General features: G+C 43.8%; 1 protein-coding gene across 1 annotated transcript in view; it reads right to left on the bottom strand.

Moving 5' to 3' along the window:
- The window catches only part of LOC137430697 (N-chimaerin-like), a 247,066-nt gene extending 235,618 nt beyond the window's left edge, over positions 1–11,448 (bottom strand). The window contains exon 1 of the mRNA XM_078781272.1: positions 11,162–11,448. Within this exon, the coding sequence (XP_078637398.1) occupies positions 11,162–11,189 (28 nt within the window). The 5' untranslated portion in view covers positions 11,190–11,448. The remainder of the gene's footprint in view (positions 1–11,161) is intronic.
- Positions 11,449–16,320: the final 4,872 nt, after the last annotated feature.

Raw genomic sequence — 16,320 nt, 5'->3', positions numbered from 1 at the left:
GAGTAGTCCTCATAGTCACCTCGAGGTCGCCCCCATGAAGTTTCGTTCTCCGCCCCTGATGTACCATAGCTCCCCTGGCTAGGTCTAGGTGAGAAGTTAGGTTTGTGGAAACCCATCCTGTGGGTTAAGGCATAGTCATCAGCCATGGCTGCTGCCTCATACAGCTTTGGTACTTTCCTTTCCTCCAGATGAACTTTAATGTCCTCGTGGACACACTGTTGGAATTCCTCCACCAGGATCAATTGTCGCAATAGTTCGAAGTCTTTCCCAACCCCTTTGGCATCACACCACCTGTCAAACATGGTTTCTTTCATTCTGGCAAACTCCACATGGGTCTCACTCTCCCTCTTCCTGGCATTCCGGAATTTTTGCCGGTAAGCTTCCGGGACCAATTCATAGGCTTTGAGAATGTTTTTCTTCACTATCTCATAATCTGCACATTGGTCAATCAGTAAAGCCGAATAAATATCTTGAGCTTTACCCACCAGAACACTTTGCACTGATATGGTCCAGGACTCCTCAGGCCATTTTAGCAGTTGAGCCACTTTCTCAAAGTGTGAAAAGAATTTGGCTACCTCCTTTTCATTGAAAGGTGGAACCAGCCTCACATGTCTGCCAACATCCCAGGTGTTCTGACTAGGTGTTGAACCAGTCAGCATGGATGGTACCTCTCCCCGTTCTTTCATTAAATCCAGCTCCTTGAGCTTACTTTCCCGCTGAAGCGCCATTTCACGGTCTTTTAACTCCCATTCGGCTTTCCTCTCCTCTGCTTTTTTTTTCTTCTAACCTTCCTGGAGTTCTCGGTCAACTCTCCTTTCCTCTGTTTTTCTTTCCTCGAGTTCTCTTGCAGCTCTCCTTTCCTCTGCTTTTAACCTTTCCTGGAGTACTCGTTCCTGTGCTGCTCTTCTTTCCACGAATCCTCGTTCCTGTGCTGCTCTTTCCTTTTCTGCTTTCCTTTCCTATGCTCTTTCTTGTGCTTTTTTTCTCTTCCAACCTTTCCTGGAGTTCTTGTTCAACTCTCCTTTCCTCTGCTTTTCTTTCTTCGAGTTCTCTTTTCCGAGCTACGGCAGACGGCCGGAGGATGAGAAAAGTTGCCGCGTACCAAAACCTTCTTCGGTGGACGCAGCGTGCGGGGCAGAATGGCGGACGGCTCTCACTCGAGCCGGAGCCTCTAGGCAAGGATTCTCCGGAACCTCAATGCCGATACCTAACTCGGCAGGTTCTTCAATATTCCGGCGATAACACCTATCACACGATATTCCTTTCAAGGACTCAAAGTTCACTCGCGATGTACGCTCGACCACGCTAGGTACGGAGCTTCGACACGCCTTTCCCCGACCTTTGCCTCACGACCTCCTCTTCTTCACTCCCCTCTTCAGGGTCACGATCCGATTTCCTGTCTCATTTTTACCATGAGCGCTTTTAACCTTTTAACCACAATAACCACTTCCCTTCAACAACAATAATCGCCGTTTCCTTCCAACCCCGATAAGAATAATAATAATACATAACCAGCAATGTTACAAGTGGATGAAAGCCACAACCACGGAAGGGCTGAATCCGTAACACTTCCCCCCCTCAAGAAAGAAAGTTTGAACACAGCGAAAACTTTCTTTGTAGGCAAACTCTGGAAACAAACAAAGTAAACTCACAACCCAAATCATCAATTCCCGTGAACCACAATAATCAATATTTCCCAAAAATAAAGCAACAAACTTCGAACAACCCAGAGAGATTTCCAAAGTTAATTGACTCTGGACAAAGCATCAGCCACGACATTGTCCCTGCCCTTTACATGTTCAATTTCCCAGTTGGACTCCTGCAAAGCCAAACTCCATCTCATCACCCTCTGATTTTACTTTTTGTTTCTTTTGAATGAAGGTTAAGGGGTAGTAATCAAAAACCCAAAGTCAAGCAAAACTACAGCACGTTTCGCGGGAGGCCGAGCTGAAAGCCAGGTTCCATGGTGGTTGGGTGGTGAGGCCTGGAAGTATTCACTACATAGACGCCTTTAGGAACGTGGAGTTCACGGTTAGTCCATGCAGGAAAGTTCACTACATGGACGCCTTTTGGAACTTGGAGTTCATGGTTAATCTGTGTCCGAAAGTTCACTACATGGACGCCTTTAGGAACGTGGCGTTCACAGTTAATCCGTGGAGGAATTTTGGCTCGGCTGCTCCGCAGCATTCAGTGCTTCAACTCTTTCTAACTTTCGTAATCATCATGGTTGGACCGCTTGTCACTGTGGTCCCGGGAATAGCGGTCTCCTTCTCGGCCCCGACCCTGATAATCCTTCCTTCGGGAGCTGCCGTAACTCTGGGAGCCTCCATAATAATATAGATTGCGGCCACCACCAACACTAATACTCCGTTGTCCTCCTCGGTAGCCCCCTCGCCGCCTACGGCCTGCCTTCTCTACGGCTATGGTCCGACCATCCAAATCCTTACCATCCAATTCTTCTCTGCCTCTTTGGCGTCCTTTGTGCTTTCAAACGAGTTGTTAGGGTTGTTAGGGATAGGGTTCCCGACCCGGATCTCAGTCAACGGAGCATCTCCTCTTCTGGACTTGGTTATGACTAACTTCACTGAAAATGTCTGCTGCTCTTCTTCTGCTCCAATCGGCTCATCTGATCATGTGCTTGTTAAAGTGGGCATCTCTCTGACCATTCTCAGGGAGCCTCCTCAGCGTCCCGAGTCTGGCATTTCACTCAGGCCAACTGGCACGGCCTTCAAGCAGCCATCAATCACCTGGACTGGTCTCCCATCTCTACCACCTCTGACATAACTCATCCTGGGAATTCTTCCAAAGTAAATTGCTCTCTCTCATGCAGAGATTTATCCCATCTCGTCTTCAGTTGTCATACCCTTCCTCCCATCCATGGTACACGGAATCTTGTGGTGAGGATGTTTCCCAGAAACAACTTGCCTTCGTCTCCTAGAAAGCAAATCCAATGGAAGGAAATCTCTTTTCCTTTCACAAAGCCCGAAACAAGTGTGTGACCACCCTCAGGAGAGCCAGGAAACAATATCTCTCCGTTCTCAAGACCGAACTCTCTTATCTGTCTCCCTCTTCCAAATCCTGGTGGCATCTGGTCAAATCTGTTTCTGGTGTTTGTTCCCCCTCCATCCCCTCCCTTACCTCAAACGGCTACACAGCTGAATCCGCACGTGAAAAAACTGAATGCCTCAACTCTGAGTTTGCCTCTAAATCTTGTGTCCCAAACCCCCAAGGCAGTGTTCTGGGCCCTGTGCTTTTTCTGGTCTTCATCAATGATCTCTCTGACTCTCTTGAAAATCCTCTCTATCTCTTTGCTGATGACTCTACTCTCTGTGGCTCCATTCCTCATCCCTCAGATCGGCAGTCTGCAGCCTCCTCACTCTCTGCAGACCTGGACAAAATCACAGACTGGGCAAACAAATGGAACATGTCTTTCAATCCTGACAAATCTCACACTCTTACGATGTCTCTCCGAAAAGACCGACTGGACAACCCTCCCATCCACTTTCTGAATATTCCTCTCCAAGAAGTTCTGTCACTCAAGCTTTTGGGTCTCACTATCTGCCATGATCTTTCCTGGGAAAACCACATTTCAAATCTGGCCTCCAAAGCCAGTCGCCGACTGGGCATCCTCCGTCGTGCGAAGTCCTTCCTTGGTACACCTGAGCTCCTCACCACATACAAGGCTTTCATCCGCAGCTCTATGGAATACTGCTCTCCCCTCTGGTCTGGTGCTCCTGCCTCACACCTAGCTTGTCTTCACGCTGTTGAAACCAAAGCGTTCAGAATCATTGGAATCTCCCGCGATGAAGCTAACTCCAAGGGCCTTTCACTCACTCACCGCAGGCAGGTTGGTGGTCTTTCCGTCTTCTACCGACTCCTCTCTGGCCTTGCCCCCCCCCCCCCAGCTCTCTCTGGGCTCTGTCCCCAAAATATTCCTACAGGTCGCTCAAGATCTGCCTGCAACCCTCTTATGGTTAAACTGCCAAAATCAAGACTCTCTGCTCACCTTCACGCCTTCATTCCTCTTTTCTCCCGCCTCTGGAACAAGCTCCCTCACTCTCTTCAATCCCACTCCACCCTCCAGGTCTTTAAAACAGCTGTTCACCACCATCTCTTATCTTCCCCCATCCAAAACCTTGATCTTTTCTACCCCCGCTAATTTCGGGCCCCTCGTGTTTTATACCTCTCCCACCCCCCCCCCCCCCTTCCCACGCCTCCTCCCCCCAAGCCCTCTCCCTCCCACACTTCTCCCTGCTCTCAAATGTTGTGTTTGTGTGCTTCCCGTTCTCTCCTCATATTGTCTTCCGCTCCCTCTTTTTATATATTTTGTTTGTCTGGTTGATTTGTTTGTGAAATAAATGTTAGCTCTTTCACGAGCCTCGATTCAGTAAACAAAAAAAAAAAAAAAAATCCTCTCTGTACCCACCGCACCCAGTCGTACCCAGCTGCTCCTAGACTATGTGTCCTTTCCTCCTGACAAGGTGGAAAAGTTTCTATCAACCCTCGACTCTGATTCTGCAACTGGACCTGATGGCATCAGCCCACGGGTCCTAAAATCCTGTTCTTCCACTCTTTCACTCCCTCTCTCTGTTCTCTTCACCCTCTCTTTTGCTCAAGGTCAACTGCCATCTGCTTGGAAATCAGCGCTTTGCACAAAAAATGTGCAAAAACAGATCCTAGCAACTACAGACCAATCAGCCTTCTCCAAATTATCAGCAAAGTCACGGAATCCATCATTGCTTCGGATATGAAATCTTTCCTCTTCTCCAATGGCTTGATCTCTGATCATCAATTTGGTTTCAGACCAGGTCACTCTGCTCTGGACATGCTGCCTCTGCTGTCTCAACAATGGATGGAGGTCCTCAACGCCAAACAGGAAATTAAAGCTGTCTTCCTCGACATATCACATGCCTTCGATACGGTCTGGCAACCCGCTCTGCTCACCAAACCTCCTCCTTTGGTATGCATGGAAATCTCCACGCATGGCTGGCGGACTTCCTCTCTCGTCGTAGTCAATGTGTGGCCCTGAATGGGATTCTCTCATCTGCTCTTCCTGTTCAGGCTGGAGTTCCCCAAGGCAGTGTTCTGGGCCCTGTGCTTTTTCTGGTCTTCATCAATGATCTCTCCGAGTCTCTTGAAAATCCTCTCGATCTCTTTGCTGATGACTCCACTCTCTGCCGCTCCATTCCTCATCCCCCAGATCGGCAGTCTGCAGCCTACTCACTCTCTGCAGACCTGGACAAAATCACTGACTGGGCAAACAAGTGGAACATGTCTTTCAATCTTGACAAATCTCACACTCTTACGATGTCTCTCCGAAAAGACCGACTGGACAACCCTCCCATCCACTTTCTGAATAATCCTCTCCAAGAAGTTCTGTCACTCAAGCTTTTGGGTCTCACTATCTGCCATGATCTTTCCTGGGAAAACCACATTTCAAATCTGGCCTCCAAAGCCAGTCGCCGACTGGGCATTCTCCATCGTGCGAAGTCCTTCCTTGGCACACCTGAGCTCCTCACCACATACAAGGCTTTCATCCGCAGCTCAATGGAATACTGCTCTCCCCTCTGGGCTGGTGCTCCTGCCTCACACCTAGCTCGTCTTCAGGCTGTTGAAACCAAAGCGTTCAGAATCATTGGAATCTCCCATGATGAAGCTACCTCCGAGGGCCTTTCACTTACTCACCGCAGGCAGGTTGGTGGTCTTTCTGTCTTCTACAGACTCCTCTCCGGCCTTGCTCCTCCAGCTCTCTGGGCTCTGTCCCCCAAATATTCCTGAAGGTCGCAGAAGATCTGCCTGCAACCCTCTTATGGTTAAACTGCCAAAATCTCGGCTCTCTGCTCACCTTCACTCTTTCATTCCTCTTTTCTCCCGCCTCTGGAACAAACTCCCCCACTCCCTTCAATCCCACTCCTCCCTCCAGGTCTTTAAAACAGCTGTTCACCACCATATCTTATCTTCCCCCATCCAAAACCTTGATCTTTTATACCCCCGCTAATTTCACCACAAATCCTCTTTTTTGAAATACCAACTTCTTTCCTGGAAGTCCTTGTGTTTATACTTCTCCCACCTCCCCCCCCCCCCCCCTTCCCACGCCTCCTCCCCCCCAAACCCTCTCCCTCCCACACATTCCCGATGTCCCTCACAAATGTTGTATTTATGTTCCTCCCCTTCTCTCCCCATCTTGTCTACCGCTCCCCTTTTTATATACTTTGGTCGTTTGTCTGTTTGATTTGTTTGTGTGATGAATGTTAGCTCTTTCACGAGCCTCGATTATGTATACAACAAAAAAAAAAAAAAAAAAAAAGCAGGCGGGCTTTGCATTTTCAGATGCTTTTAGTTGATAATTGCAAATAATTCATCGGTTGTAATCCATAACTTTGTACTTATTGTAATCCTCAATAATGTATCGAGTTTCGTGCACCTGTCAATTTGATGGGCTTTTCCCTTAGTAACACCAAAATAATCACCAACAACACCATCACTATCACTGTCAACAAGCTTTATCATCACCATCACCACCACTACTACCACCACCATCAACACCAACAATTCCATCATTGACACCATGATCATCACCAACAACACCATCACCACCACCACCACCACCACCACCGTCAACAAGCTTTATCATCACCATCACCACCACTACTACCACCATCAACACCAACAATTCCATCATTGACACCATGATCATCACCAACAACACCATCACCACCACCATCAACAAGCTTTATCATCACCATCACCACCACTACTACCACCACCAACACCAACAATAACATCATTAATGACACCATGATCATCACCAACAACACCATCACCACCACCATCAATAAGCTTGAACAACACCATCACCACCACTACTACCACCATCAACACCAACAATAACATCATTAATGACATCATGATCATCACCAACAACACCATCACCACCACCATCAACAAGCTTTATCATCACCATCACCACCACTACTACCACCATCAACACCAACAATAACATCATTAATGACATCATGATCATCACCAACAACACCATCACCACCACCATCAATAAGCTTGAACAACACCATCACCACCACTACTACCACCATCAACACCAACAATAACATCATTAATGACATCATTATCATCACCAACAACACCATCACCACCACCACCACCGTCAACAAGCTTTATCATCACCATCACCACCACTACTACCACCATCAACACCAACAATAACATCATTAATGACATCATTATCATCACCAACAACACCATCACCACCACCACCACCACCACCACCACCACCGTCAACAAGCTTTATCATCACCATCACCACCACTACTACCACCACCAACACCAACAATAACATCATTAATGACATCATTATCATCACCAACAACACCATCACCACCACCACCACCACCACCACCACCGTCAACAAGCTTTATCATCACCATCACCACCACTACTACCACCATCAACACCAACAATAACATCATTAATGACATCATGATCATCACCAACAACACCATCACCACCACCACCACCATCAATAAGCTTGAACAACACCATCACCACCACTACTACCACCATCAACACCAACAATAACATCATTAATGACATCATTATCATCACCAACAACACCATCACCGCCACCACCACCGTCAACAAGCTTTATCATCACCATCACCACCACTACTACCACCACTACTACCACCATCAACACCAACAATAACATCATTAATGACATCATGATCATCACCAACAACACCATCACCACCACCATCAATAAGCTTGAACAACACCATCACCACCACTACTACCACCATCAACACCAACAATAACATCATTAATGAGATCATGATCATCACCAACAACACCATCACCACCACCATCAATAAGCTTGAACAACACCATCACCACCACTACTACCACCATCAACACCAACAATATCATCATTAATGACACCATGATCATCACCAACAACACCATCACCACCACCATCAATAAGCTTGAACAACACCATCACCACCACCACCACCGTCAACAAGCTTTATCATCACCATCACCACCACTACGACCACCATCAACACCAACAATAACATCATTAATGACATCATGATCATCACCAATAACACCATCACCACCACCATCAATAAGCTTGAACAACACCATCACCACCACCACCACCGTCAACAAGCTTTATCATCACCATCACCACCACTACTACCACCATCAACACCAACAATAACATCATTAATGACATCATGATCATCACCAACAACACCATCACCACCACCATCAATAAGCTTGAACAACACCATCACCACCACTACTACCACCATCAACACCAACAATAACATCATTAATGACATCATGATCATCACCAACAACACCATCACCACCACCGTCAACAAGCTTTATCATCACCATCACCACCACTACTACCACCATCAACACCAACAATAACATCATTAATGACACCATGATCATCACCAACAACACCATCAACACTACCGTCAACAAGCTTTATCATCACCATCACCACCACTACTACCACCACCATCAACACCAACAATAACATCATTAATGACACCATGATCATCACCAACAACACCACCACCACAACCACCACTGTCAACAAGCTTTATCATCACCACTACTACTACCACCATCAACTCCAACAATAACATCATTAATGACACCATGATCATCACTAACAACACCACCACCACCACCGTCAACAAGCTTTATCATCACCATCACCACCACCGTCAACAAGCTTTATCATCACCATCACCACCACCGTCAACAAGCTTTATCATCACCATCACTACCACTACTACCACCATCAACACCAACATTAACATCATGATCATCACCAACAACACCATCACTACCACCGTCAACAAGCTTTATCATCACCATCACCACCACCGTCAACAAGCTTTAACATCACCATTACAACTACCACTACTACGACGGCTACCACTACCACAATCACCACCAACAACAAGCATTGTGAGTATTGCGCTGCAGTACATGTCCCCTACCGGCAGTCTGTCGTCCGGAAAACTGTTGGGGAAATTACCAAAGGTTATTTACCCACAGGTTCTGAATCGTTCCCAATCGCTAATTACCTCAGGACGGGCTCACCTGTGATTCGCACTCGGGACTTCGATGTATACACCTTGCAGACAGGTCAGCAGAAGCACGAGAAAATAAGTTGTTGATAAAGAACCTTTCGAGTCGCTAAATATCAGTAATTTATTATATTTTTTCGGTTCACGATCAATGATCGATGTGTATATATATATGTTGCCCGGCTTGGCTCCGCCCCTCCCGAAAGCGCGCGCCGTGTCGCGCTGTTGACGTTCGCAGACGAGGCTGAGGGTGTGCGGTGCGGCTTGAGGAGAACTCTAGAATAAACAAGAGATATCCATTTTATTTTTTTTTCGTTTAATTAACGATATCTGCCAAACCACGTGCCGTATCGCAAATTCCAAAAGGACATTTTAGTAGACTGACATGCTGAACAGATCTGTGAAGTTTCCCCTCGATTGGATCAAAAATGAGGTTAGGGGCTCGGTTTTAAAGGTTCATGCTTAAAAACGTCATAACTCTGAAACCATGTGATGCATGACGTCATGCTCGCTGACTTTTTTGTTCGTCATGGGTATGCGATTCTGCCTGCAAAGTTTGGCCTCGATCTGTTCAGCCGTTGCAGAGAAAAAGGGGTTTTCATGTTTTCACGAAAAACAATATGGCGACCGAACCACGTGACCTGTGACGTCATAATTACCATTAAAATATTCCTCAGACCGAGTCCCTCCTACGGTGAAAATTTTATCTCAATCGGTCCAATTATTGCAGAGAAATTGGTTTTTAAAGGAAATTAAAACTTAAAATGACACTGAGTTAAGGATCATCAGAATTATCAGAATTCCCAAAGTTCAAAGTGCCATAACTTTGTTAAAAATGATCGAAGCGTCGTGAAGATCGAACTCGACCTGTAACTTATCATGAGGAAACGATGTGCCAAGTTTGAAATCATTAGCATTAAGCGTTTAGAAAAAAAGTCCAGAAAACTGTTCTTTGCGTGACGGACTGACGGACTGACAGACGGAGGGACGGCATGCAAACCTATAGTCCCCTCTGGTGTACACCGGTAGGGGACTAATAACACCAAAATCATCACCAACAACACCATCACTACCACCATCAACAACCTTTATCATCACCATCACTACCACTACTACCACCACTACTAATAATGACATTATTAATAACACCAAAATAATCACCAACACCATCACCACCACCGTCAACAACCTTTATCATCGCCATCACTACCACCAATAATAACACCAAAATCATCACCAACAACACCATCACCACCACCATCGTCAACAACCTTTATCACCATCACTACCACTACTACCACCACTAATAACATTATTAATAACACCAAAATCATCACCAACAACACCATCACCACCACCATCAACAACCTTTATCATCACCATAACTACCACTACTACTACTACCACCACTACTAATAATGACATTATTAATAACACCAAAATAATCACCAACACCATCACCACCACCGTCAACAACCTTTATCATCGCCATCACTACCACCAATAATAACACCAAAATCATCACCAACAACACCATCACCACCACCACCACCACCGTCAACAACCTTTATCACCATCACTACCACTACTACCACCACTAATAACATTATTAATAACACCAAAATCATCACCAACAACACCATCACCACCACCATCAACAACCTTTATCATCACCATCACTACCACTACTACTACTACCACTACTAATAATAACATTATTAATAACACCAAAATAATCACCAACACCATCACCACCACCGTCAACAAGCTTTATCATCACCATCACTACCACCACTACCACCAATAATAACATTATTAATAACACCATGATCATCACCAACAACAACACCACCAACACCACCACCACCACCACCACCACCACCACCAAAGCCTTAATCAACACGATCACAAACAGTAACATCAGGTAAACAAACGTTAACCTGGAGAACGAAATCACCACAGCCACCACAATTCGTGTCCATGGGCGAACCTTAGCAAACACGGTCGTTAGATCAAGGTGCACCACTCACCCGGAGTCCTCCTGCCACCACCAGCCATGACTCCGGTTCCGCGAACTCGTCAAGACATCATGAGCGGATCGGACCGTTCGTGGTCGTCTCGTCTCGTCCCTCCAGGAGGATCCCGAACGCACAGCGATGGATTGCACCTCCCGTCCCACTGTCCTTGTCCTTCAGATTCAAACAACCACCTCCTCCTACTCTTCTTTGCTCCTACTCTTCTTTGCTCCTTCCCTCGATGTCCGTCTCCTCTGGGAACGTTCGATCCTGTGCCTCCACCACTCGTTCCTTTGCTTCATTCGTTCTCTTCGCTCCTTCCTCGATCCATCCATCTCTCGATGCGCCGTTTCCGGTATCATCGAGGAGTTTATGACGTTTCATTCTTCATTTACACATCCCTCATCTCTCAAACATTCAGCACGAATCTTTCGTCCTCACATTTATATCCCTCGATCATATTTAACTGTTTTACCCTTCATTCTTCACGCTTCCATTTTTCATCCCTCACCTTGTCGTGTTATCACCCGTGAAGTTAGCACCAGTTACCCGTAATACCTGAGTCAAAGTATGGATTATACCATGACAAAAATGGGGCAAATTGTGCATCGTTGTGTATTATACCATTACAAAAAGAGGAGGGGGGGGGGCGGTGTTCATAATACAGTTAATGGTAAGACGAGAGAAAAAGGGAAAAAGATAAGAGGGAGAAAAAGGGAATGTGCGAGAAAAAGGTAATGTGAGAGAAAAAGGTAATGTCCGAGAAAAAGGTAATGTGAGATAAAAAGGTAATGTCCGAGAAAAAGGTAATGTGAGAGAAAAAGGTAAGAGAAGAAAAAGATAAGAGTTGAGAAAAGAGAAAAATATAAAAGGAGAGAAAAAGGTAAGAGGAGAAAAAAGATAAGAGGACAGAAAAGAGATAAGAGGAGAAAAAAGATAAGAGGACAGAAAAGAGATAAGAGGAGAAAAAAGATAAGAGGACAGAAAAAGGGGAAAGACAAGAGGGAGAAAAAGGTAATATGAGAGAAAAAGGTAAGACGAGAAAAAAGATAAGAGGAGAGAAAAAGGTAATATGAGAGAAAAAGATGAGAGGAAAGAAAAATATAAGAGGACAGAAAAAGGGAAAAATATAACAGGAGAGATAAAGGTAAGAGGAAAGAAAAAGATAAGAGGAAATAAAAAGATAAGAGGACAGAAAAAGGGAAAAATATAAAAGGAGAGATAAAGGTAAGAGGAAAGAAAAAGATAAGAGGAAATAAAAAGATAAGAGGACAGAAAAAGGGAAAAAGACAAGAGGGAGAAAAAGGTAATATGAGAGAAAAAGATGTGGACAGAAAAAGATAAGAGGAAAGAAAAAGGGAAAAATATAAAAGGAGAGATAAAGGTAAGAGGAGAGAAAAAGATAAGAGGAGGGAAAAGAGAAAAATATAAAAGGAGAGAAAAAGGTAATATGAGAGAAAAAGATGAGAGGAAAGAAAAATATAAGAGGACAGAAAAAGGGAAAAATATAACAGGAGAGATAAAGGTAAGAGGAAAGAAAAAGATAAGAGGAAATAAAAAGATAAGAGGACAGAAAAAGGGAAAAATATAAAAGGAGAGATAAAGGTAAGAGGAAAGAAAAAGATAAGAGGAAATAAAAAGATAAGAGGACAGAAAAAGGGAAAAAGACAAGAGGGAGAAAAAGGTAATATGAGAGAAAAAGATGTGGACAGAAAAAGATAAGAGGAAAGAAAAAGGGAAAAATATAAAAGGAGAGATAAAGGTAAGAGGAGAGAAAAAGATAAGAGGAGGGAAAAGAGAAAAATATAAAAGGAGAGAAAAAGGTAAGAGGAGAAAAAATATAAGGGGACAGAAAAAGGTAAGAGGAGAGAAAAAGATAAGACGAGGGAAAAGCGAAAAATATAAAAGGAGAGAAAAAGGTAAGAGGAGAAAAAAGATAAGGGGACATAAAAAGATAAGAGGAGAGAAAAAGAAAAGAGGACAGAAAAAGATAAGAGGAGAGAAAAAGGTAAGAGGAGAAAAAAGATAAAAGGACAGAAAAAGATAAGAGGAGAGAAAAGATGAGGATAGAAAAGAGAAAAAGATAAGACAACAAGTACAAAAAGTTTTAATCAAAACAAAAGCCACGTCGATGTTACACAATGCCTAGATGCAGCTGTGCCTATAACGTCGATGTTATAGGCACAGGACATTCCTATTGATTCGATTACTTGATGTTACTTTTGTGCAAAGTGAAAATATATCTCGGCAATTTCCCGTCTGTTATTTCAGGCGGTGTATGACTGACCATGCCGCGATTTAAAAAATATATATCTCGGCAATTTCCCGTGTGTGGCGACGAATTTTTAATATATCTCGGCATTTTCCCATCTGTTATTTCAGGCGGTGTATGACTGACCATGCCGCGATTTAAAAAAATATATCTCGGCAATTTCCCGTGTGTAGCGACACGTGAACGAAGCTATGCTCCTCTCTCCACATTATTGTGACGACGTATAAATTAAATATTTCATCGTGACGATTGTCATCAAATGGACGAATTTTTAATATATCTCGGCATTTTCCCGTCTGTTATTTCAGGCGGTGTATGACTGCCCATGCCGCGATGTAAAAAATATATATCTCGGCAATTTCCCGTATGTGGCGACACGTGAACGAAGCTATGCTCCTCTCTCCACATTATTGTGACGACGTATAAATTAAATATTTCATCGTGACAATTGTCATCAAATGGACGAATTTTTAATATATCTCGGCATTTTCCCGTCTGTTATTTCGGGCGGTGTATGACTGACCATGCCGCGATTTAAACAAAATATATATATCTCGGCATTTTCCCGTCTGTTATTTCGGGCGGTGTATGACTGACCATGCCGCGATTTAAACAAAATATATATATCTCGGCATTTTCCCGTCTGTTATTTCGGGCGGTGTATGACTGACCATGCCGCGATTTAAACAAAATATATATATCTCGGCATTTTCCCGTCTGTTATTTCGGGCGGTGTATGACTGACCATGCCGCGATTTAAAAAAAATATATCTCAATGGACTTGAAGTTACAGGCCTTTGAGAATTCATTTCGTTCTATAAAGGGCAACTTTCATCGGATTTTCTTCCCGTTTTTTTTCAACCGAGTCTAAAACTATGTTAGCGACTGTGAAAAATGAAATGATATATCGAATTTGATTTGAAATAAAACTGTGTGAGAGAGGAAGACACCACGGGCCTACAAAACAGGCCTCAAAGCTATGCGAGTTAATAAAATGGTGGATATTTGTTTATATGAAGCCTCTCCCAAAATGGGTGGAGCTATGGTTCCCAGAATGGGTGGAGTTTTGAGGTTTTGTCTTCACTGCAAGACCAAGAAGAACAAGAAGAAGAAGAACAAGGAGAACAACAACAACAGCAGAGGGCACTCTATTAGCAGCGTCTGCGACGCGGCTAAAAAGAGAAAAAGGTAAGAGGGGAGAAAAAGGTAATATGAGAGAAAAAGGTGAGAGGAGAAAAAAAGATGAGGAGAGAAAAGAGAAAAATATAAAAGGAGAGAAAAAGAGAATACGGTAAGAGGAGACAAAAAGGGAAAAAGGTAAGAGACAAAAAGAGAAAAATGTAAGTGAAGAGAAAAAGATAAGAGGAGAGAAAAAGAGGAAAATGTAAGCGGAGAGAAAAAGATAAGAGGAGAGACTATAACAACACTTCGATGTTATGACGTCGATCGATATGCCTCCGCCCACAATTTTACATCATTTTACATACTTGCACTAAGTTTGAGTTAAATCGTTAACAAATCTATTCTATTCTATTCAGCTGTTCTCAATTATCAGATTTTACCTGACTTGACCTCTGACCTCACCAAAATTACAAAATTACTTCACTCCTCACCTTTGATGCCCAAATTTGATCCGTTCATCTTTGCATCATCAATACTTATACCAAGTTTGGGCAAAATCTCATCACTGGTTCACAAGTTATCACGGTAAAAGGAGTTTTACCAAACATGACCACTTGACCCAAAAATGTAATCAGTTCATGTTTACGTCATTTTACATACTTGTACCAAGTTTAATTAAAATCCCTTCAGCTGTTCTCAAGTTATCATATTTTTTACCTGACATGACCTTTGACCTCTTGATGCCAAAAGCCAACCAGTTAATCTTTGCATCATATATACTTACATGGTACTAAGGTTGTTCAAAATCCCATCACTTGTTCACAAGTTGGCATGACAACATAAATTTTACTTAAACATTACCTCTGACCTTTGATCTTTGACCTCTTGATTCCAAAATCTAAACAGGCCATCTTTACCTCATTATACATACCTGCACCAAGTTTGACTAAGATCCCTTCAGCCATTCAGTTTTCACGGTAACAAAATAATTGTAACTTAACATAACTTCTGATCTTTGACCTCTTGACCCCAAAATCAATTCAGTATATCTTTGCATCATAATAAAAAATTACAGCATGTTTGGTGAATATCACATTACTGGTTAACAAGTTATCTCGGTAACAGAATTTCTACCTGATGGGACGTCTGTCATTTGACCTTTGACCAATTTTTTTTTTTTTTTTTTGGGGGGGATACAACATCGAGGCTCGTGAAAGAGCTAACATTAATCACACAGAAAGACAAACCGACACATAAAACATATAACATGGGGAGCGGTAGACAAGATGGGGCGAGAGGGGGAGGAACACAAACACAACATCTGAGAGCAGGGACATCGAGAGATCTGTGGGAGGGAGAGGGCTTTGGGGGGGGGGAGGCATGGGAAGGGGGGGCGGGGTGGGAGAGGTATAAAACATATGGACACTGCTGGTACTTCCAGGAAAGAAGTTGGAATTTCAAACAAGGTGGATCTGGGGTGAATTAGTGGGGGTAGAAAATATCAAGGTTTTGGATGGGGAAAGATAAGAGATGGTGGTGAACAGCTGTTTTAAAGACCTGGAGGGAGGGGTGGGATTGAAGGGAGTGTGGGAGTTTGTTCCAGAAGTGGGAGAAAAGAAAAATGAAAGAGTGAAGGTGAGCAGAGAGCCGAGATTTCGGCAGTTTAACCATCAGAAGGTTGCTGGCAGATCTTGTGCGACCTGTAGGAATATTTGAGGGACAAAGCACAGAGAGAGCTGGGGGAGCAAGGCTGGGGAGGAGTCGGTAGAAGACAGAAAGA

Source organism: Myxine glutinosa, chromosome 7 (assembly GCF_964187855.1).
Source record: "Myxine glutinosa chromosome 7, kmMyxGlut1.1, whole genome shotgun sequence".
Taxonomy (NCBI): domain Eukaryota; kingdom Metazoa; phylum Chordata; class Myxini; order Myxiniformes; family Myxinidae; genus Myxine; species Myxine glutinosa.
The sequence above is the reverse complement of the archived record's forward strand: the minus strand, read 5'-3'. Positions and strand labels throughout refer to the sequence as shown.